We start from the raw sequence: 24582 nt of genomic DNA, 5'->3' as shown, positions 1-24582 counted from the left end.
AACTGACCAATTAGAATGGACATTTCACTGGTAAAACCCCTGTATTACTGAATTGTATGCACTAACTGGTGTCTGGTAGCGCCTCCTACAGTACAGGGAGGTATTACATGTTCTGTACTCTTTACCTGTACCAGGATTAGCTGCTCCTTTGGACACCAGGTGAGGGCAACTCCATAACTTTTTTTTTTAGGACATTGTGTACTGTACAGGACCCCCCTGAAGAAGCTCCTGTCCTCTACATGGACCAGTGTTTTCCAAGCAGGGTGCCCCCAGATGTTGCAAAACTACAATTCCCAGCATGCCCAGACAGCCTTTGACTGTCCGGGCATGCTGGGAGTTGTAGTTTTGCAACAGCTGGAGGCTCCTTGCTTGGGAAACACTGACATAGACAGTAATTACAACTCCCAGCAGATCTTTCTTACTTTTATATATAAGGATTTTCTTTATCTATATTAGTTATCTACTTATTTATCTTTAATCCTCACTTTTTCCTATTTTTGGATGACATTTTGGTGCCTTTAGAACCAATTACCAGGTTTCCATAGAGTTCTGGTCTCAACATACAATGGTTTCAACATACAATGGTCGTCCCGGAACCAATTAATATTGTAACTTGAGGGACCACTGTAAGTTGCACGAAACTGTAAAATTTCCATTTATTTCATGGTTTTAATTGTTTTGTAATGTCTTGCCTATATCTTTCTACAAAAAATGGGGTAACAACTACATATTCAGTAAGCAAAAATAATCATATGTAGGGGTGAGCCCCATCTACGGGATGCCAAAGCAGCTGCCGCCATTGCTAACATTGTTACTTTAAAATCCTTTATTCACTTTGTTTTGCACTAGGCCCTTTATAGGTACTTTTTTGATTATGTATGGCTAATGTACGATGTAATTTCTTACTTGTCTGCCCAAGTTCTGACACCATCAATAATCAATTTTTTTCCCTGTACTTCCCAGAGTGCACTGCTTTCCCTCCCACCTTGCCTACTCCTCTCCCACAGCACTCCTGCCAATTCCCTGCCCAGAGCTGTTGCAGAACAACTCATTTCAAAGCAGACTAAGGCATCAGTGAGGTTTCAGCACCTGCTATTCATTTCCTGTCTGCTCCTCTGCGTGTCATAGTTTAGCACAAGGCAGCATGGTATAAACACACCTCAACCTTCCCTCAAATCCCTCCCCCAATAAAGATATATGTATACTTGACTATGATATGTTGATGTAGCTAGAGGGTCAAAGGTGATGACATAACTTATTGGGTGGGGCTTGAACTCAGAGATCCAGCCACACTTCCCAGACAGCAGGAGACGATGCATCGTCAAGGAAGGGAGGAGCCTGGAGCATGCTGATGCCACTACAATATGTGACAACACTATATTAAGAAGTTACTTCTTAGGGTGATAGACCGACTTATAGATATTAATGAATACCCATTAAATTCTGTGTCTAAGTAGGTGATTTGCAGGAAAAGTGAGCCCTGACCACAATATTTTGGACCAATTTAACAGAATGAAAAAATGAATAAATAAATAACAAAGCAACAGTGATATGGTGTTGAATGGTGGACATTCACTGCTCATGATGTAAACTCTATGATATTTCATGTCCCTTCGGCCCAGCCGGCCATTTGTCTCCTACACGCCTATTAATAAACATAACTTTATGGCTCTGTGTCACTGTAAATCTAGCAGATAATAAAGTCACCTAATCTGTGGGTAGACGCAGACGCTGCAAACCACATACTAATGATTCACTGATCTCCTCATAGAACAGAAATTATCTTCTACATAACTAGAGCAAGTGGAATCCCGCTCAGCAGAAATAAGATGTCACAGAAATAGAGAAATTGTCTCCTGAGGAAAATATTAATATACTCTGAAAAGTCTATGAGGAATGTGTTCCAGAGGATCGGCAACAGCAAAAAGGAAAGGGTAAGTGTTCACACTAAAGAGAAGAGGAACATTTGCCCCACAAAAACTTCCTGAACAAAGGCCAAAGGCTGTCCGGGCATGCTGGGAGTTGTAGTTTTGCAACAGCTGGAGGCAGACTGTTTGTGAAACACTGACTTAAAGGGGTACTCCGCTACTCACGCTACTTAGCTGGGAGCTCGTGACATCATAGCCCCACCCCCTCATGACGTCTCGTCCCCTCAATGCAAGTCTATGGGAGGGGGCGTGATGGCTGTCACACCCCCTCCCATAGACATGCATTGAGGGGGTGGGATGTGACGTCATGAGGGGGGGGGGGGGGTGCTATGATGTCACGAGCTCCTGGCTCCAGGGTACGGAACAGTTTGTTCCAAACGCTGAGCAGCGGAGTACCCCTTTAACCCCTTAAGGACTCAGCCCATTTGGGCCTTAAGGACTCAGACAATTTTATTTTTACATTTACATTTTTTCCTCCTCGCCTTCAAAAAATCATAACTTTTATATTTTTATCCACAGACTAGTATGAGGGCTTGTTTTTTGTGCGACCAGTTGTCCGTTGTAATGCCATCACTCACTTTACCATAAAATGTATGGAGCAACCAAAAAAATACTATTTGTGTGGGGAAATTAAAAAGAAAACCACAATTTTGCTAATTTTGGAAGGTTTTGTTACACGCCGTACAATCTACGGTAAAAATGACGTGTTCTTTATTCTTTGGGTCAATACGATTAAAATGATACCCATGATAATATACTTTTCCATTACTGTTAAGCTGAAAAAAAAATCTTAAATGTTTTAACCAAATTAGTAAGTTTAAATTCCCCCTATTTTGAAGACCTATAACTTTTTCATTTTTCAGTATAAGCAGCGGTATGAGGACTCATTTTTTGTGCAGTGATCTGATTATTGATTCCATATTTGCTTATATAAAACTTTTAATAAAAAAACTGTATAAATTTTTGGGGGAATAAAATGTTCAAAAAAAGCATCAATTTTGGACTTTTTTTTACGTTATCGCCGTTCACCGTACGGCATCATTAATATATTTTAATAGTTCGGCGATTTACGCACGCGGCGATACCAAATATGTATATTAAATATATATATATATATTTTTTTTTTTTTACACTTTTTGGGGATGAAATAGGGAAAATGGTACAATTTACGTTTTTATTAGGGGAGGGGGTTTTTCACATTTTTTTTCCTTCCTTTTTTTCCTTTTATTTTTACACTTTAATAGTCCCCATAGGGGACTATTTATTGCAATCATTTGATTGCTAATACTGTTCAGTGCTATGCATAGGACATAGCACTGATCAGTGTTATCGGTCATCTTTTGCTCTGGTCTGCTTGATCGCAGACCAGAGCAGAAGACCCGTGGAAGGCAGCGGAGGCAGGTGAGGGGACCTCCGTCTGCCGTTCTGGATGATCAGATCGTCGCGGCAGCGCTGCGGGCAATCCGATCATCCATTTTAGTGACCGCAATGCTGCAGATGCCGTGATCTGTATTGATCACGGCATCTGAGGGGTTAATGGCAGACATCCGCGCAATCGCGGATGTAAGCCTTTACCGTCGGGTCCCTAGCTGCTATCAGCAGCCGGGACCTGCCGCGGATGACCCGAGCATGGATCTGATGCTCGCGGTTATGTCTAGGACGTAAATGTATGTCCTGGTGTGTTAAGTACCAGCTCACCAGGACGTACATTTACATCCTGCGTCGTTAAGGGGTTAAAGGAACTGCAAATGGACCAATAGAGCACTGACTAAACACAATAATAACAGACTGCTGCAAAATTATTATTTAACTATATGTCCAAGAAAGGAAAGGGAAAGAAAGTAGGGCATCTGGGACCCTACATCGGAAAGTTATTGTTTATCCTGTGAATAACGTGTATCGGAGGGGTTCCAACAGATCCCTAGAATGAATGCTCTGTTCATTCAGAATTACAATTTTACTGCGTTCATGGGATCGGCAGATGACTTGCTGAAATTAGAATGTCCCTTTTATATGAAGAGAATAGCATGATAAAAATAATAAATAAAAATAACACCGATAAAGCTCTCCACTGCACCTCCCTACATCTCCTCTCTCATCTGTCTACCATACTTCTTGTGTTCTCCTCTCTGCTAATGATCGAAACTTATCTTCTATAATCCGAACCTCTCACTCCAGTCTCCAAGACTAAAAGAGGACATAGTTTTAAATTAGAGAGGCAAAGGTTTCTGCAGTAATATCAGTAAGTATTACTTTACTGAGAGAGTAGTGGATGCATGGAATAGCCTTCCTGCAGAAGTGGTCACTGCAAATACAGTGAAGGAGTTTAAACATGCATGGGATAAGCATAAGGCTATCCTTCATATAAGATAGGGCCTGGGACTATTTATAGTATTCAGATTATTGGGCAGACTAGATGGGGCAAATGGTTCTTATCTGCCGACACATTCTATGTTTCTATGTTGCTTGTGCTGCACCAGTTCTCCGGAATACAGTTCCTCAAACCCTTAGACTTATAACCAACATCTACAGTTTTAAACATGCTCTAAAGCAGTGTTTCCCAAACAGTGTGCCTCCAGCTTTTGCCTTCGGCTGTCCGGGCATGCTGGGAGTTGTAATTTCGCGACAGCTGGAGGCACCCTGGTTGGGAAACTAAAGACACATCTCTTCATACAGGCCTAAAAGTTCCCCTAATAGTCTCCCCTACAATCATTTTGCCCCTTCTTGAGACTTCAGAGACTTGGAGACATCAATAGTGCCAAAGTCTCCCCCTACGCTCTATTCTTTTTAGACATTCAGTGATTAGCTAGTGACTGGTTCTCCCAGCTTTATACAACCTCCCCTATTTATAAAACATAGCTGGACCATTGTATCAAAGTATCAATATTGGAATGTCTAATACTTGTCTTTATAAGTACAACTAAAATCGTGGCGCTATGGCGCTATATAAATATTATTATTATTATAAATAATACCAAGATTCAAGAATTTTTGCACATTCCAAAGAATTGGTGCACAGGCTCATACTTTTCCCACTTTATCTGATAAAAAAGGGAGTGGTTAGTCTTTACCGTAAAAGTGTGGCTTACTGGTAATGAGTGTAAATTAAGAGGACATTTGATGGCCCGAAATTATGGTAGCTATTTAGTTTACACAAAATATTAGACAGTACTGTATTAATAATTTTTTAAGAATTGCCACCAATCCCATAAATGAATGCGAACAGTCCACCCTCCTTGCACAATCCCTCTCCATTAAAGTGAGAATAAAAAGCCATAAAACCCTTTGGTTGAAAAATTCCTCTTTGTTTTGTCATGTTGCCCTTGGTTACGACCATCTTTGGCATCCACTGTGGTGGTCAGGCATGCTCCGTTCTCCTGCATTGGTGCTGTGTGTGAAATCTCTTTAACCAACCTGATCTCTAGGTTAATGCATAAGTCATTAGATAAAGCTGGCCTCTATAAGAGTCTGCAGGTCACAGACATTCCCAAATGATATGGGGAATTCTGCCATGTTAACACAGAGGTGGTGGTAGCCTTGGTTGTGAAAAAAACATTAGCACTCACCCATCTAAGGCCTAACGTTTTTTATTTAATTAAAAATGGCTTGCCAGCCAGTAGAAAGAAAACCACTTTTGCCAAGGCCAGGATGGCAACAGTCTGTTTTACGGTCTCCCGCTTCCTCTGAACATTGTGAAACAGACTGTTGCCGTCTTGGCTTCAACCTTGGCTGAAGTGGTTTTCTTACTACCATGGGGACGGCCATTTTTAATGAAAAAATAAACATTTCGTCTTAGACAGGAGAGTGCCAATGTTTTTTTTTTTCTACTTTTGCCGTGTTATATTTTGTTTATCTTTGCCTATATTGATCACACACCTCCTTTTTTTCAGCACGGCTAAAGGGGTACTCCGCTGCTCATTTGGAACAAACTGTTGCGATCGTTGGAGCCGGGAGCTCGTGACATCCTAGCCCCACCCCCTCATGATGTCACACCCCACCCCCTCAATGCAAGTCTATGAAGGGGGCGTGGCGGCTGCCACGCCCCCCCCCATAGACTTGCATTGAGGGGACGGGGGACGGGGAGCGTTGAGGGGACGGCGCCAGCGTCCTGAACAGTTTGTTCCAAACGCTGAGCAGCAGAGTACCCCTTTAAGGCATTTTCCATTCATCCATTTTGGTGGGATTTTATCTAGTTAAAGCAGTGGTGCCACCTGCAGATTCCTTTGTGCCTAGTAGTCTTAATTGGTTACTTACCTTAACTCCTTTGGGTCAAAGACGAGTTTCACATCATTCACAATGGTTGGCAAGTATTTTAGTGCAGCACCCTTGAAAAAAACAAAAAAACACGTTATATAACAACATTGAGACATCCTTTATATTCCTAATAAGATGACACTGACAACATGCTGTACATGGAACACACTGCATATAAAAAGAAAGCTGTCGACAGCAACAGGACATAAAAACAGCAAAAACACTAAAGAAAAGAAAACTAGTTGGAAATTTGAAGCAACTTTTTCTCTCTGGAAAAAAAAAAGAACTTAAAAAAATAAATAAAGCCAGCGCAAGGTGTGTAATGATAAATAAACTATTTCATGACTGTGGAGCATGTCCCCTCGGGGTTACCATCTTATATCAAGGATGAAACAGGCAGCCCTTTTGATGGGGGCAGAAAAAGTCCTTGCTATGCCAATATATGCCTTGTAAACCCTCATGGGGAGTAATTTGTCCTGGTGCTTGATGTAGACACAATTCTTCTTACAGCGCTTCCTTATTTCATAGCCCTGCATAACAGTAAAGAATGAGGATGTTTGACCGTGTCGGAGCTATGAATATTTCTTATTTATTCGCTCCAGACAAAGGTCTCTTTTCTTGCTTGAAGTGTAAATGACTATTTTTGTGATTACAGATTTACCACTAAAGCACAAAAGGGAATAAAACACACAAACAGACATAACCCTGAAACGAATGGGGGGGAGGGGGTTCTATACAAAAATAAGCATTTAAAGCATTTATCCCTACTAAGCATTAAGCATTTTAAGCATTTATCACAAGATCTATTTCAGTGTTTCCCAACCATTGTGCCTCCAGCTGTTGCAAAACTACAACTCCCAGCATTATTATCACTACTCATAGCACATCCCTAATGCCCTCAGAAGATCTGTAAGTACTGATAATAATGGGGGACGGACTATACAAAATAAGCATCCCATAAATCAGTGCCCTCTACTCCAGCTGTTGCAAAACTACAATTTCCAGCATGCCCGGAAAGCCAAAGGCATAGGGATGCGTAGGATGCATATCTTTGTAAACTCAGTCCCCCTATTATCAATACTTATAGCATATCCCTACTAATACCCTCATAAGATCTATATTTGTGTTTCCCAACCATTGTGCCTCCAGCTGTTGCAAACTAACTCCCAGCATGCCCGGACAGTCAAAGGCTGGGGATCACTGCTATAGCACAATTACTACTGATATTGGCTTTCTGTGATGATAAGGAGAGCACTGCTGGGAAGTGATCTGTACAGAACGATAAGTCTTAGTTTAGTTTGACCAAGTGGCCAGAATGGAAACTGCAAGATTTTAGGATTTATTTATTTATTGAATTTATTTTTAGTAAGTAAAATGTAATGGATGGGAAATTGGGGGGAAAAAAAATATCACCAATCACCCAAAAAAAAAAAAAAATTATATATATATATATATATATATATATATATATATATATATATATTTATAAAAAAAAAAAAAAAACTATATAAACACAAACATGATACATTGCTTTTAAAGTAGTTGTCCAACATTAAAAGTTATCTATCGTGAATACTATCATGGGATAGCAGGCTTGATGGCATCAAAGTGCCCTTCAATATTGAATGAAGGATAGGGGCAATCTCGTTCACCTTTTGTGGTTGTGTGCCAGACACAACCACCTACAACAGCATGTAAAGTCGGTGCAGCCATCCGGGTTTCAGCTGTCAGAGAGGTCCTCAGCCGAATGTAGAGACATCAATGGAGGGAGGAAAAAATTCCACAGGTTTCTCGGCGCAAACCGACTGATAAACTCACATTCCCGTAACATGTGGGAAGATAGTCCATTTATTGAAGCACCAATGCAAACAAACGCATTTTGAGGCCATCTTAACATTAATAAAGAGGCTAAGACCTCGAAACACGTTTGTTTGCATTGGCACTTCAATAAATGGACTATCTTGTATGAGTTATGTGAGTTTATCAGACGGTTTGAGACGAAAAACCTGTGTAATTTTTTCCTCCCTCCATTGATACCCGAGGGAAATGAAAGGCAGTGCACATCAACAGCTCCCACTCTATTCATTCTCTATAGTGCTACCAAAGAAGAGTACTGGCCTCGACAATACCAGGTAGTCCCAAGAAAGTGGTGGTCAAACACGCGTGCTGCAGCTCCTTTTAACTCAGGGACAACCACTTCTTGTGATTGTCCCAGCAGTCAGATCCCACCAAAGAGCTAGTTATTTGCTATTTGTATGGGCAGGGCTATTTTTGCACTCAGGCACCGATGGGCCTGTGCCTAGGAGAGCAATGTTGAGGGGGCAGCACTTCATTGACTTAAAATTAAAAGATATTCTTCTGATGTAGCTGCAACCATATTGTGGCTTTGAAAGAAGAAAAAGCAATGTACCCTCTTTGGTTAAATCCACATGGGTGAGAACTGCTGCAAAATTTACCTGTAGATTTACAGAAGTAGACCCTCATTTTTATTGTGGATTTGGGATTGATTTCACAGCTTCCTGTGTATAGAGGTGATACCCATAGTAAATCTGCATAAAAATCCCCGCTTTATGATCTGTATGGTCTCAGAAGATGGGCCCCTACCAATCCTCACAATGAAATTGCTGATTCAGTGTTGTAGCTTCTTCCTAGACCGTTCCTACACAGCAATATTAATATGAAGGGAACTGCAGTCACCCTTATCTTAAGACGGTCAAGAGTGCTATACAAGGGAAACTGTGAGCTCCTAAAGTGAGACCACCATGATTTTAAAGTGAATCCTTGTACAAGCAATATGCCATCACCATCTCTTTATGCCAGTGTTTCCCAATCAGGGTGCCTCCAGCTGTGGCAAAACTACAACTCCCAGCATGCCCGGACAGTCTTCGGCTATCCGGGCATGCTGGGAGTTGTAGTTTTGCAACAGCTGAAGACAGTGCTGTGGAGTCAGAGTTGGACGAAATTTTGAGTACCTGGAGTCGGAGTCGGCAAACAATGCACCGACTCAGACTGCTACTAAATTTAGATTGGAATTTTTTAATAAAAAGCAAGTTTAAATGTACCAATTCACAAAAAGTTATAATTAATGACTTCTCTACTAGAAGAATAAAGACCAATGCATGCAGTGCCTCACGTAACCACAAAACGAACACGTTAAGTGTCCGTGAAGAAGCATGCTTTTCATGTGCTTCACTATATGGCACGCAACGCACAATTAGGAGCGGCAATACTTATACTTTCCATAGTGTTGTGTTCTGCTGTTACAGGGAACCCATGGGTAACCTAGCCTCTCACTGATAAGGGATCAAGTAAATATGTTTTTTGCAGGACTAGAGACACTTGTATAAGTTAAGGGAATGGAGGGTCAATAGTTCAAGACTGAAGCTGTAAACCAGTGGAAAAACTGCTGTCATTCAGCTATGGCTATAAAAACTTATAAACTTGTTAGCTTAAACTTTAAACATGACTATGGGATTCTACTAGGGAAATCGTGTTTTATAATAAATGCCCTTTCCTGGATCCTCCCACTGCTCTATCTTCAGCAGCAGATCAGCACACAAAAAGATAACATATTAATACAGAGGAGTCGGGGTCGGAAGTATAAAAAACGGAGGGGTCTGAGTCGGAACATTGATCTACCGACTCCACAGCCCTGGCTGGAGACACCCTGTCTGGGAAGCACTGCTTTATGCAATGTGAATAACCAATTAAGCAGAAAGATTTGAATAGCATCAGGACCCTTTTCCTAAATGTCGTCCAGACCTCTATGATGTATATATGCTTTGTAGCTAGGGCTATATGAAAAGAGACAGAGGCCGACATTTATCATTGTCTTTAGATTTTTTTTTTGTGTCTCGAGAAGGCGCAAAAAAGGCGCAAGCAGGGTTTATTAGCGCCTTTTGGTTTACACATTTCTGCCGATTTTGAGATTGCAATCCACTGATTTTGGCAAGACACATAATATGGATGTGTTTTATGAACTGCGCCTTTTTGTGAAAAGGCGCCAAAAAGGCCCAAAGCCGCTGAAAAGTCTCTAAAACTACACCAGCCCTGACTTAGCTTAGCTTTCTGGTGTATGTGAAGAGTGAAATTTCAGAAAATGTGACCTGTACAAAATTTATCAAATGCTCTGTGACCATTTAATAAATTTGGTGCTCCTACACATTACCAGCACACAAAAAAAAAAAGATGTAGAAAAATGCTCCACTTACACCTACAATGATAAATGCTTCACTTACACCTACAATGATAAATGCTTCACTTACACCTACAATGATAAATGCTGGCCAAAGTGCTACAGCTGTAGAGTGAATTTCACTTCGTATTGTCTCATATGGTGATTTTTCTTGCCGCAGTATGCCACAAGTGTATACAGTTTCATTATTTTCCAAAAAAAATATCAAACGTTGCTTTGTGTGAAAACACCCTAACATCAAGGCAAATGTGCATGGACAGAACATAGGATGGATAGAAAGAACATCACCCATCTGGATCGATAACAAAACCTAAGTCCCGGTATCATTTATATTTTCTCTGCATTAATCAGGAGTGGTAATGTTCCATACAGCTGAAGTGTCAGATACTTTCATTATGCCTTATAATCAATACATGACTTTAATCAGATTTCATTAGCATAATAAGAGATAAGTAATACTTGGCATAGGAAATGAGAGATTCTGGCACTCACACTACCTGGATTTAAAAACAAACAAGGAATTTCAGCTCCGGAAAGATTCAGTCTTTAGGTTTCCTAGAAGAGACTTAACGTTTGTGTCCAAAACCAGCTTACATCCCCCAGAGGTCGGGGATCAATATACTTTATGAATGAAAACAGCTCGGCTAACTCGTCAAGGTCACGGAAGTGGTTTTAGAGGTGACCCTGGCTTATGCTCCTTTTCTTCTTTCTTAGGCTTGTATAACGTGCAGTCAGCCCTCTTCCTATGAATATAACACTGAAATCCATTTCTTATTAAATAGGACTGATCAAAACAATGCTGACATATTAGGAGATCCTCCGTTTTCACCCCTGATTTTCTTCTGTAAATCAAAATGTAACTTTATCATAAAAATTTAAGCTGACTAATTCTAGAAGGTTTCTTGAATGGAAATGGTGACAATGATGGGTCACACGTACCTTACTTGCTGCGGATTTCCATTCTCATTCCATACTCTGCCTAAAGTGCGGATTTTACTTGCTGATTACATGCTATGAGATTACCAGCGCTTTTCATGCATTAAATCAATAGCAACTAAAGTATGTGTGGATATAGTCTTCAATTGCCTACACTGGGTCCAATTAAAGGGAAACTGACAGATGGATGAACTTCACTGAATATTCAGGTGGTTAGAGAGGGTGATCCTGAGTAAAACCATTTTTTCCTTACTCCAACCTGTTCACCCGTTGTTAAGATATAACACATCTTGCAATATGCAAAGGAAATCTTAAAGGGGTATTCCAGGATTTTTTTTTTTTACTATGCTACAGGGGCTGTAAAGTTAGTGTAGTTCATAATATAGTGTCTGTACCTGTGTGTGACGGTTTTCTCACAATTCTTCTGTGATTTTCACTTCAATTTTTATTTTTAACAGCATATAAAATGACTGTTGTCTCAGATTTTTCCCAGCTTGCAATGCGGCCGAGACCTGACATCACTAGTCAGCTGATGACAGGGAGCCTGTCTGCTTCAATGGGTGGAGCGATCAATCTGCAACTAATGCGACAGCTGGAGGCACCCTGATTGAAAACTACACTGATTTGAATGGATGCAGCTCATTTATGCTTCAATTGGTGGGGTAGCTGATGTGTGGGAGGAAGGAAGATGGAATTGTGGGATTTGTAGTCAATAAAAGAAAAGTCAAACAGGAAATAGCAGTTCACAAACAGCTATCCACAGTGTTATGGTAATCTCACAACTTAGCCATTTAGCCCCAAGACAAGCGCAGATCCTTCCTAAGCATGTCCAGGGTACGTACTAAAATCCCCTTATGGTGGATAACCCTTTTAAAGGGATTGTCCGGAAAAAACTATTTTATCACCTATCCAAAGAATAGGGGATAAGTAATTGATCATGGGGGGAGATTTGGTTAGTGAATTATACCAGTGAACCCAAAACTTCATACAAGTGATTTACTCTTATCGCCAGCTCTCCAATAGAGATGCATGGAGGAGGCATTTTGACCACAGCTTTATTCGGTTCTCAACACAGTCCTGTGCAGGAGGAGAACCAGGGTGCCGTACAGGAGGTCAAAAGGGGGTCCCAGCAGTCGGACCACCCACAATCTGACACTTTTCCGCTATTCTTTGGAAGCTGGACTACTACTACTACTTTATTTCCCCAAAAAACTTAGTTCCCTTAAATTCACTTGCAGCTAAAATGCTATATGTTTTAACAGGAGATTCAGATTGCAAAACACAGAAAATACTTTGGACTTTTTATTCTGTGTAAATTGTTTTTGATAATACGTTGCAGAATTTTACAGTGAGTTAACACTCTTTGAAATGCATGGGGTGGAATTTGTACCCAAATCTGCAGATTTGTCACGGATCTGTTAGGAAAATTTCTGCAGCAGGTGGACTCATTCCTATATTTTTTCCCAGTCAAACAAAGGTCTCTCCAAAACTGTAAGTACGTGATCAATAGTGGTCAATCTATCACCAATACCTTAAATAAATGGAACCTTCTTACCGATTACAAATGAACCTTCAAAGTGAATTGATTGGCATTACGGTCTTAAGTGGTGCAGATGGAAATGACCCCATTTGCATAAACCTATAAGTCATTCCATGATTAGGGATGCTTTACTTTCTAGATCACTGAAATAGGCCAATGTAAAATCTGGAGGTTTGTTTTTTTCTTTCTGTATCCCCCACCCCCTCTACTGTACAGCTGTAAATCCATTTTGCCGTTTGATATCAATAAAATATACCATTGGTTTCCTCTCTTTCCTGCACCAACATGCTAATCAGTATGTGAAAAGCCAGGAATCCTAAACTCTATTTACTACCCTGAAAAAAAGAAAGGTTTACATCGCCGGGAGCAGTTTTAGATTTAATTTTTTCCTGGGCTCATATCAATCTGTTATATAATGCGTTTCTATTACAGTTTCACTACTACTATTTTTTTTTTAATGAAGCTTAAAGCAGGAACATCTAAAATAAGCAACATTTACCGTATTTTTCGCGTATAAGACGCACTTTTTCTTCCCCAGTTGGTAAAGTTGGGAAAGTTGGTGCGTCTTATATGGCAAATACACATTAAAACCCTGTCCTATCGCGGCGGTCCCTGCGGCCATCAACGGCCAGGACCCGCGGCTAATATAGGACATCACCGATCGCAGTGATGCCCTGTATTAACCCTTCAGACGCGGCGATCAAAGCTGACCGCCGCGTCTGAAGCGAAAGTGACACTAACCCGGCTATTCGGGACCGCCGCGGCGTCCCGAACAGCTTACAGGACACCGGGAGGGACCTTACCTGCCTCCTTGGTGTCTGCTCCGTGCCGGGATCCCCTGCATGGCCGGCGCTCTCCTTCATTGTCATCACATCGTCGCACGCGCCGTCCCGTCATCCAATAGGAGCGGCATGCGTATCGACGTGATGGAGGCGATGGAGAGCGAGGATACCGGGCAGCAAAGATGTTCCGGAGCGACGGGGACACCCCGGGGACACAGCGACAGCGATGGAGGGCGACATCCAGGGCAGCGGTGACGGGTCCAGAGCGGCTGGGAGTTGTAGTTGTGCAACATCTGGAGGTCCGTAGGTTGAAGATCACTGTCTTATACTTTACATTCTATTTGGTTCAGAATCTATTTTTTTCTACATTTTCCTCCTTTAATATTGGGTGCGTCTTATATGCCGGAGCGTCTTTTATGGCGAAAAATATGGTAAGTCTTAAAGGACATGATAAAAATATAGTTTCAACCATACTCCATCCTTAGACTCAAAACATATAGAAGGGCACTCAACGATCTCTAGATCTCGGGCATTCTTATTTGCTCTCTATACTGATGCTACAAGTTCCTTATGGCCACTATACTACTTAGAAAGGGGTCACTCGCAATTAGATCAATCCCAGACGAAGGAGGCCAATACTGCCTTCAAAACGCGTCGTTTTTTTTTTTTTTTTTGGACAATCCGCATTCCCGTATTGACATCACCATGGCAAACAGCTCACCAACGTGCAACGGAACCAGGTACGTTCCCATCATAAAGGCGTACTTCAGGATATTCGACCAGATCCGCACAGAACCGAATTCCACTCATCTGAATCGGAACACATCCTACTAACTACAGGTACTTGATTCAACACCTGGGTTTACAGAGGGTATATATTTAGCAAACCCCTGGGTCTGATGTAATATATACTTTAGCACACAGAAGTAACAGCCCATTTAACCTCAAATCCGGATATCAAAGTACATCAGTTGCTCAAACCAGCTTGGATCTCTATACATCCACAGGAATTTCATATGTGTCAGGGTAAGACACTGTGCATATTAACACATCCTTTTAATCCTTTTTTGTGCATTAGAAAATTAACAACATTTATTTTCCGTAGATGCACATTATCCACACACAGTTCTATTCATGGTGTAACCACGGAGGCTTTTTGCACACAATCAAGTCTATCAGGAATAGGTGGGTATATTATATCCCAAGTGCATCAGAGCAAATGATCTGGCATTTTATTCCAGATATATATATATATACACATATATATATATATATATATATGTTTTTTTTTATTTTTTGCTACATAGGAAAAGCAGCTAAATACTGCACTATCCAGTGACCCACGGAGGGACGATCCTTCATCGGGGCCTCGTGCAATATTTCATACTTTTAAGCAAGTAGCAAATAAACGTAATATTTTTTTAAACACACAATTGTTGTGCCAGTATTTATTTATTTATAAATATAGGAAACATAGTTATATAAGGCGGCAACTAGTATATATGAGCTTGTACTCATACACACATACATACATTTAGAAGAAAAATTCACCCTTTCCCACACCATTGGAGCGCCAATGAATAATATATAATGCAATTAGATCAAATTGGATGCTTTTTTTTACCAAAAACACCTATTTAAAGATTATGTGTGGTATTGCAGCTAAGAGCCACTAAATGAAAAGGTCTGAGCTGCAATATGACACACAACCTGTGGGCAGGAGTGATGCTGTTTTGTAATACAGAAACCCCTACATCAGAATTTCCCAACCAGAGTGTTTCCAGCTGTTGCAAAACTACAACTCCTAGCATGCCCGGGAAGCCTTTGGCTGTCCAGGCATGCTGGGAGTTGTAGTTATGCAACAGCTGGAGGCACCATGGTTAGGAAACACTGTCCTATAGTGTGCCCATATAAATTAGATCATCATCAGCTGACTGGTGTCATCAGACTGGGCAGTTTCCGAGACAGGTGTCATCAGAGACCACTTAGATAGAAAAGAACAACTCAACTTCAGAAGCTCATAAATACTGAAAGGATTAAGATTTTTTTTATAGAAGTAATTTACAAATCTGTTTAACTTTCTGGAGCCAGTTGATATATAAAAATAGTTTTTTTCCTGGATAACCCCTTTAACCATATGCCATATTATGCAGAACGCTTCTATGAGAGAATATGGTTCCTTATAGAGATGTAACATGCCTATGATCTGTAATCTTTGTGTACAGTTGTATAGGCTGCCTGCATATGGCTTTGCTGCAGACACAATGCTGAAGATATAGAGCAGTGTTTCCCAACCAGGGTGCCTCCTACTGTTTGCGAAATTACAACTCCCAGCATACCTGGACAGCCAGTGGCTGTCCGGGCATGCTGAAAGTTGTAGTTTTGCGACAGCTGGAGGCACCCTGGTTGGGAAACACTGATATAACGAGATGTACAGCAAACGTTTATCAGTTGTTCCCAATACAAACTAAGTCACTGAACATAAAGGAGAAAGTAGATGTCGCAGCTCACCTTGACTATGACAGTCTGGTCAGTCTGGCTGCTTGTCATCTCATTGATGGACTTGAAAAGCTGCAGTAAGGATTCCATAAACTCAGCTTCTCCCTTATTTTCATACAGTCTGAAAAATTAATTATTCAACCATATAAAATCCCTTGGTCACATAGAGGACTCAAAGAAAAAAAACACAATACATGTCAAGAACGATGTGTGCATTGAAAAAAGTGTTGGCCAGGAAATTATTTTGCCACTGCTGTTGTCGGTACGCTTTCTGTGGTTGGCCATCGCTGCGACCAGTATTTGGCTAAGGCTGGGTTCACACCACGTTTTTGCAATATAGTTCCCATATCAGGTTTTTGATAAAAACAACAGATTCCTCAAAACCTGACTAAACTGTATCAAAAAAAAACTTGTGTACAAATTTTAATCCGTATAAGGTTTGAAAAACGATGTCTGGTTGCATCTGTTTTTTAAGAAAAAAAAGTATATGTTTTTAACTTTTCATTCCATTATGAATAAAGTTTCATGTGTTTGTTTGAAATTCCAAGAAAAAAACTGTGCAGTCAAAAACCGTATGGTGAAAACCGGATGGAACCGTACGCACATACAGTTCTGTACGGTTCCCACTGACTCTCATGTTAAAAAAAAAAAAAAAAAATGTATACGTTTCAATACGGTTTTACACCAGGACCAAAAAACGTGGTAGGCTACTGTTTTGGGTACGGGATAAAAACCGTCAAAACCGTACAGGATGCAAAGCGGACACAATCGGATGCATCTTTTGGCATACGGTTTTCAGTCAATGCATACGGTTTTCAATACGGTTTTGTAAGGTTTTCTAATTGAAAATGTATCTGGGAATGCAAAAACGTGGTGTGAACCCAGCCTAAGCAGGTATTTCTTATGAGCGCAGAGCGAGCATTGTCAAAACAGCAACAATGGGGGAGTGTCGGTAGAAAAGTACTTTTTTTTTTATCCAACGCTGAACAGAATTAAAGGGAAACTAATAACAGGGTTACTGCATCCCCATTCTAATAGAACCATTACCATAAGAATTCTAGTGTATATATATATCTTACTTACGTACGTTTATCTGTAATATCAGTTTTATCAATATGTATGAGGAGACATTGTAGTGTGGCAGCCATATTTGCACACTGAGGGGTACAGGAACCTCCCAAGTGCAGGAACAACCTTATGTGCATAATAATCCTGGTGTAAGTTTGCCTTTAAATATACAAATTTTCCAGACAACCCTGTTAGGCTACAATCAAACCACATTTAGAGCATACGGCAGCTGGATTTGTCAGAGGAATTTTAAAGCTGTCTCCTGCTATATTCCCTGCCAGACCCCAGCTGTATCCCATTCAATGAAGTGACCAGAGTTAGTAAATGCTTGCGGTTGGCTCATTTTCCTACTGTATCCAGTTTTTGAACCGGACTAAAATCTGCGGTCTGCTGTGTATTTCCGTCTAGTTCAAAAACTGGATACGGTGGGAAATTGAGCCAACAAGAGTCACTAGCCGGCTACCCAAGCATGGTGTGAATGCAGGTCAAAATGGGCTATCCAGAAATGAATAAAGCAGAGCTAATTTCTTCTACAAACAGCACCACACCTGTCCTCAGTATTGACTTAAATAGAATAGAACTGCAATACTGCACACAACCTGAGGTCAAGAGTGATTTTGTTTTCAGAAGAAATCAGCTCTATTTTAAATCCTTAATTACCCCTTCAAGGCCATTGCATCAGCTAATGAGTTACAGTAATAAATGTGCAACATACCTGGCTCTTAAAGGGGTACTCCGCTGCTCAGCGTTTGGAACAAAATGTTCTGAAAGCTTAGTGCTGTCGCCGGGAGCTTGTGAAGTCATAGCCCCGCCTCCTCATGACTTCACGCCCCACCCCCTAAATGCAAGTCTATGGGAGAGGGCGTGGAAGCTGTCACTCCCCCCTATCATAGACTAGCATTGAGGGGGGGGGGGGGTTTCATAACGTCATGAGGGGGCGGGGCTATGCCGGCACGAGCTCCCGGTGCCGGCTCTAAGCGTTCCAAACACTGAGCAGCGGAGTACCCCTTTATCCAAACAAGGTAGCCCCTTCACTCTAGAGATCGATGGGATCCCAACAGTTGTACCCTAACAATTAAGCAATGATGGTACATGTAACGGACCGTGCAACCCCATATAATGAATCCCCAAATGTAAAGGGCATCTCTTGTTTGGTATAGAAAAAACATTTTGAAAGTCCTTCAAGTATTCTGAGTAAATAAGGGAGGTGGTCTTCATTCAGGACCATAACTTATTAGCCAAAGTAGGGAGCACCTATGAAGTGTGTCCCCCACTCTGGAGGACCCAGAAGCCCACTTATCTATGTGGCAATTGTGTAACACTTTTTTCCTGTGGCAGAGCTAAACTAAACTAAAAACTTGCTGCCAGAATCCTTCAAAGAGACTTTATCCCTGGGAATGAAAGCAGCAGGTCACTGATCAGCTGATCATGGTAACCTAAATAAAATTGTGCACCCATAGTAAACAACCCTTTTGTCTTTGCTGCACCGTTGATGTTACACACAATAGTGTCAATAGAAAAGAAATCTCATATAGGAGTAATAACAGAACAATGCCGAGTGGACAAGTAGTGGACACAATACTTACTGAATAAACAATATTCTGGAGCGGACGATGAACTTGAAGATATATTCCAAAGCTTTCATGACTTTAAACACTTGTTCTGTTATACCAGGTTTATCTGCGTTGTCCACGTAGTTCTTTAACACCTTTGTCAGTTTTCTGGAACACAAATGACAGGAATATACGGTGAATATTATAACTCGCTAATATAGAGCAGAGGTCTCACCTAGAGTAAAAGGTATTATAATTCTAGTCATGACGGACTATAACGGATCATAACGGATAATCAAAAAATCCCATAGACTTTAACCCCTTAAGGACGCAGGACGTAAATGTACGTCCTGGTGCGGTGGTACTTAACGCACCAGGACATACATTTACGTCCTGTGCATAACCGCGGGCATCGGAGCGATGCCGGTGTCATGCGCGGCTGATCCCGGCTGTTGATCGCAGCCAGGGACCTGCCGGCAATGGCCGACGCCCGCGAACTCGTGGGCGTCCGCCATTAACCCCTCAGGTGCCGGGATCAATACAGATCCCGGCATCTGCAGCAGTGCGCGATTTCAATGAATGATCGGATCTCCTCGCAGCGCTGCAGCGGGGATCCGATCATTCAGAATGCCGCACGGAGGTCCCCTCACCTGCCTCCTTCCGGCTCTCGGTGTCTCCTGCTCTGGTCTGAGATCGAGCAGACCAGAGCAGAAGATCGCCGATAACACTGATCTGTTCTATGTCCTATACATAGAACAGATCTGTATTACCAATCATGGTATTGCTATGAATAGTCCAATATGGGGACTATTCAAGTGTAAAAAAAAAAATGTAAAAGTAAAAAAAAAGGTGAAAAATCCCCTCCCCCAATAAAAAAGTAAAACGTCCGTTTTTTCCTATTTTACCCCCAAAAAGCGTAAAAAATAAATTTAATAGACATATTTGGTATCGCCGTGTGCGTAAATGTCCGAACTATTAAAATAAAATGTTAATGATCCCGTACGGTGAACGGCGTGAACGTAAAAAAAAAAAAAAAAAAAACCAAAATTGCTACTTTTTTAATACATTTTGTCATGGCGCAAAAAATGAACCCTCATACCGCCGCTTATAAGGAAAAATAAAAAAGTTATAGGTCATCACAATAAAGGGATTGTAAACGTACTAATTTGGTTAAAAAGTTTGTGATTTTTTTTAAGCACAACAATAATAGAAAAGTATGTAATAATGGGTATCATTTTAATTGTATTGACCCTCAGAATAAAGAATACACGTCATTTTTACCGTAAATTGTACGGCGTGAAAACGAAACCTTCCAAAATTAGCAAAATTGCGTTTTTCTTTTTAATTTCCCCACAAAAATAGTGTTTTTTGGTTGCGCCATACATTTTATGATATAATGAGTTATGTCATTACAAAGGACAACTGGTCGCGCAAAAAACAAGCCCTCATACTAGTCTGGCGATGAAAATATAAAAGAGTTATGATTTTTAGAAGGCGAGGAGGAAAAAATGAAAACGTAAAAATTTTATTGTCTGAGTCCTTAAGGCCAAAATGGGCTGAGTCCTTAAGGGGTTAATGATATTTTGTAACTGACGTTTAACATCCGTTTTTAAAGCTTTTCTAACGGATGTTTATAAAATTAATCCGTTAAAAGATCAGTTATAGTGTGAAAGGGGCCTAACATATGTACCTGCAGCCCGGCGCGGTGCCCCTCTGAAGGTCCGCTTCTTTCTTTAGCAAATTGCGCATAGGAGGCGGGCCTGCCGGGTGTATATGAGTATTCATGTGGCATTGGTCACATGAGCACTGGCGCCTACTGAGCACTCACATGACCAGTTCCCATGAATATTCAAATTCGCCTGACAGGCCCGTCTCCAGTGCGCAATTCGCCGGAGAAAGAAGAGGACCTTTAGAGTGACCGGGCGCCAGACTGAAGGTATGTATGTTATTCAGAGACCCAGCATCGGTCTCTATTGGGTTTAGTGTGGGTGAACGGGACAACCATGTTCCTTTAAGTGGGAAAACTCCTTTAGTGCTGATAACTATACCCCAATATATATAAACAGTATTGGGGTACATAAACAGATGAATGTGTCTCCCCAAAATACTGAGTGATGGAGAGTTTCTCTGTATGGAAAACAGATTTGTTTTGCCAAAGCTGCAAATAACAGTGGGCTTTATCCTGAATAAGACTTCTGGGACTGTGATTAGTTTGTACCTAGAGGCTATAATTGTCTTTAATGAATGATTTCAGACTAAATTCATTGAGGTTCAGAATCAGGCGTAGGCGTGTAAGGTAACCAGCCAGGTTCTCTATTTTTTTTGTATTGGGGCATTACAGAAGCAGCAGGACATAAATAACATAAATAGCAGTCACTAAGTGTTTTAGACCGCAGCTTAAACGAAAGCTAAAGGGAGATAGCCTACACCGCACTGACTTGTAGAATAACATTAAACCTAATTATGTGATATTTTAGAAGAAGTACCTGCCCTGAATAACAAGAAAAAGCCAAATGCAAAACAAACTTTTTTTTATCTGAGAATTTTGCATCTATTTGCATTTTTTAAATAGGTCAAAAACTTGTGATGAATTTTTAAACCTCAGGCAGAGATACTCTGGTTGCTCTTTGGTTATTCATGTATCCAGCTCACACTGTCACAACTGATATATTAATAGGGGGAAAGATGAAACATACGTGTAAGCCAAGGTTGCACTAAAGTGCTTCTTTATGTAAGTTTCCAGGACTGGGTTGAAGTGCTGAAACTTCCGATCCGCAATCAGACCAATAATGAATACCTGTAACAAAAATAAAAGGGTTTCTCTTATCAATAATGCATGCTCGTAGGAGGCACATTGTGAGCGGGGGAGCGTTCTGTCATATGCGGCAGATGCCTACAGCGCAGGACCTCCACTCCGTGAGAACATCAGAAAATCACAAAGAATGAGCGTAAGAAGGAAAGCAAAACCAGACAATAACATGTTCATTACATATTAAACAGCATTTTGTCATGGTGACAGATTGATCTCCTCTACAGACAGTTCAGCCCTTTTCATGAAGCTGGAGAAACTTTTTGGCATTTTTTGGGAGATTGAGAGAATTTTTTATTTTATTTTTTGCAGATCTCGGCTTATGAAGTTAGGTATTATTGGTTCAGAGATAAAGTTAAATGCACAAAGTTACTAAGCCTGAAACCATAAGCAGCTACGAGAAATAGATGTCAAACTAGTTCTAGATTCATGAACATCAGTGTCTTTAAACCTTCCTCCTATCATGTGAACCTGTTTGTTTTTCCTATAATTGTTTTATTTTCTCTACGTTTACATATTAAAGGTTATACCTACAATACACTTATATGACCACCAAGGCCCTCGACTGAATCAAGAGGACACAGGTTCTTGTGCCCATCGCTCAATTTACAGCTATGGGACTGATAGACACAGTACTTGGCTATCACTCTCAGTCCCACAGAGAGTGAATAGAGCATCAGTAGAGAATGCATTACAACTATATAAACAAGGGGCACTAAGGCATGACCCATTCATTTGATCAGAGGGGTCCTGGCAGTCAGACATTTATGCCCTATGTGGACAGGTGATAGATGCTGTAAGTGTAATATAGACTAGACTTACCTTTAAAGTCTTTTCCATGGGGCCTAACAGCCGAGTTCTTAATGATCTCTTGAATAGTGATGAGCGGCATTGCCCATATTCAAATTCGCGATATTTTGCGAATATATGGATGAATATGTATCCTATATTCTCAAATTTTGCATATTCGTTAAATGCGCATATTCCTGAATATGTGAATATTTGCGTATTCGTGGAAGAAAACAGTGAGGGGGTGGGCAACTTTACTATTGGTTGCTAGGGATGTTGTTGATGACCTCTGACAAGTGTATTTGCATCATTCTAATTGGCCCACAAGTGAAAAGAAGGAATATGGAAATATTCACATATGCGGGAAAAAGTGAATATTCATAATTTCAAATATATATGTACAGTGACTCCCCCAACATATGATAATTTCAACATGCGATGGCCTCTCAGAGGCCATCGCATGTTGAAGGCAGCATCAACATACGATGCTTTTGTATGTCGGGGCCATCGCATAAACGGCTATCCGGCAGTGCAGACTGCTTCAGCTGCCACCGGATAGCCGTTTACGGTGCCCCATGTGGTCCGCTGACGATCACTTACCTGTCCTCGGGGCTCCAGCGCGTCCTCTTCGGGATCCCCTGCATCATCGGCACTTTCCATCGTCGTCATCACGTCGCTGCGCACGCCGTCCCGTCATCCAATAGGAGCGGCGCGCGTAGCGACGTGATGGCAGCGACGGAAAGCGAGGATGCCGGGGAAGCAGAGGCCTTGCCGGAGCGTCGGAGTCACCCCGGGGACAGCAATGGACGGCGACATCCAGGGCAGCGGTGACGAGCGGTGATGGTCCGGAGCAGCGGGGACAGGTGAGTACAACTTCCTATACCAGTGGTCTTCAACCTGCGGACCTCCAGATGTTGCAAAACTATAACTCCCAGCATGCTCGGACAGCCGTTGGCTGTCCGGGCATGCTGGGTGTTGTAGTTTTGCAACATCTGGAGGTCCGCAGGTTGTAGACCACTGTCTTATACTTTACATTGCACGGATCCCTCAACATACGATGGTTTCAACAAACGATGGTCCGTTTGGAACGGATTACCATCATATGTTGAGGGACCACTGTATATATATATATTTATTTATTCATTTTTTGCTATAAAATTTTGAAAAGGGGAATACGCGCCCAACACTACTCTTGAAGAGGTGTGTGCATGTAGGAGGAGTCACCATGTACCACTGTTTTTATATGTTCCACAGCCATAACTAAGCTCTGATGATCAGTGGGGTTATAGCAGAGGAGTATATAGGGATCAGACAATGCCTTTATTTTAATCTATATAGTCCTTTTCAAAGCTAAGATGTAAGCCTTTATGTTATTATGCAAATGAAGCTCATGTGTCCAGGGGGTGTTAACCAGCAGGACAAGAGTCCAGGTAGTCAAGCAAGGTGCTGGACTATAGAAATGTATGCCCGGAATCTTGATGACTAGCCCTATCTAGCCATGTGCTTATTTACGCTCACGTTTTTGTGCCGACAGGTCTGCGTTAAACAATTCTAATAGGTCTGCCACAAATAAACCAAGTAAGGCTGAATTTTATGTATTCTGCATATTTTACTTTTTTTTTTTTTTTACACTTTATATGCATTCCAGTTTCAGTGTGTCCCAATCTTCCATCCTAACATTTCTTTGATTAGCTTAAAACGCTTCAAAATAAAATAAAATTGATTGTAAATCTGTTCAAGGAGACAAATCAAGACAACAGCAGCTTTCCAGCAGTGAGAAAAGGAAGAAATAATACTATGTTTTTCACTGCCACTTTTCCTCTGATATCACTTACCAAGGCATCAAAGACTAAGATATCAAACGTCTCACTCTCAGAGTTTTCCATTATGATGTTAAACAGCGCGTCCAAAGTGTCCTGCAAGAACTAGAGATGCAAAAGTTGGGTCAGCGATGTTTCCATACGTACAACCTCCATGCACATGTTCACTACAAAGCTGCCCCCTAGGTGAAGTCTAGTAATAAAGTATAAAAAAAAAAAAAAACTTTCTTCTATGTAAACAAGTCTGACTGCATTTGTAATGTCTGGAGCATAAAAGGCAAATGAGATTGTGAATTTACCTTCACCACTTCCCCTCCATCGACATTCATTAACTGTCGTAAATTCTGCTGTAGTAGGTTTGTATTTGAGCGCCACTTCAAGAGCCCCAACAAATCAACTAAGGAGGGAA

The 24582-nt window shown here is 41.1% G+C and overlaps 1 protein-coding gene across 1 annotated transcript in view; it reads right to left on the bottom strand.

The window, feature by feature from the left end:
* The window catches only part of DOCK1 (dedicator of cytokinesis 1), a 439672-nt gene that overhangs the window by 251403 nt on the left and 163687 nt on the right, over positions 1-24582 (bottom strand). Inside the window, exons 19-24 of the mRNA XM_056528878.1 lie at positions 24473-24570; positions 24189-24278; positions 21452-21552; positions 18789-18923; positions 16147-16255; positions 6183-6253 (exon numbers count right to left, since the gene is read on the bottom strand). Of these exons, the coding sequence (XP_056384853.1) occupies positions 6183-6253; positions 16147-16255; positions 18789-18923; positions 21452-21552; positions 24189-24278; positions 24473-24570 (604 nt within the window). The remainder of the gene's footprint in view (positions 1-6182; positions 6254-16146; positions 16256-18788; positions 18924-21451; positions 21553-24188; positions 24279-24472; positions 24571-24582) is intronic.

This window comes from Hyla sarda, chromosome 7 (assembly GCF_029499605.1).
Source record: "Hyla sarda isolate aHylSar1 chromosome 7, aHylSar1.hap1, whole genome shotgun sequence".
NCBI classification, from domain to species: domain Eukaryota; kingdom Metazoa; phylum Chordata; class Amphibia; order Anura; family Hylidae; genus Hyla; species Hyla sarda.
Note: the sequence above shows the minus strand (reverse complement) of the source record. Positions and strands in the feature narration are given on the sequence as shown.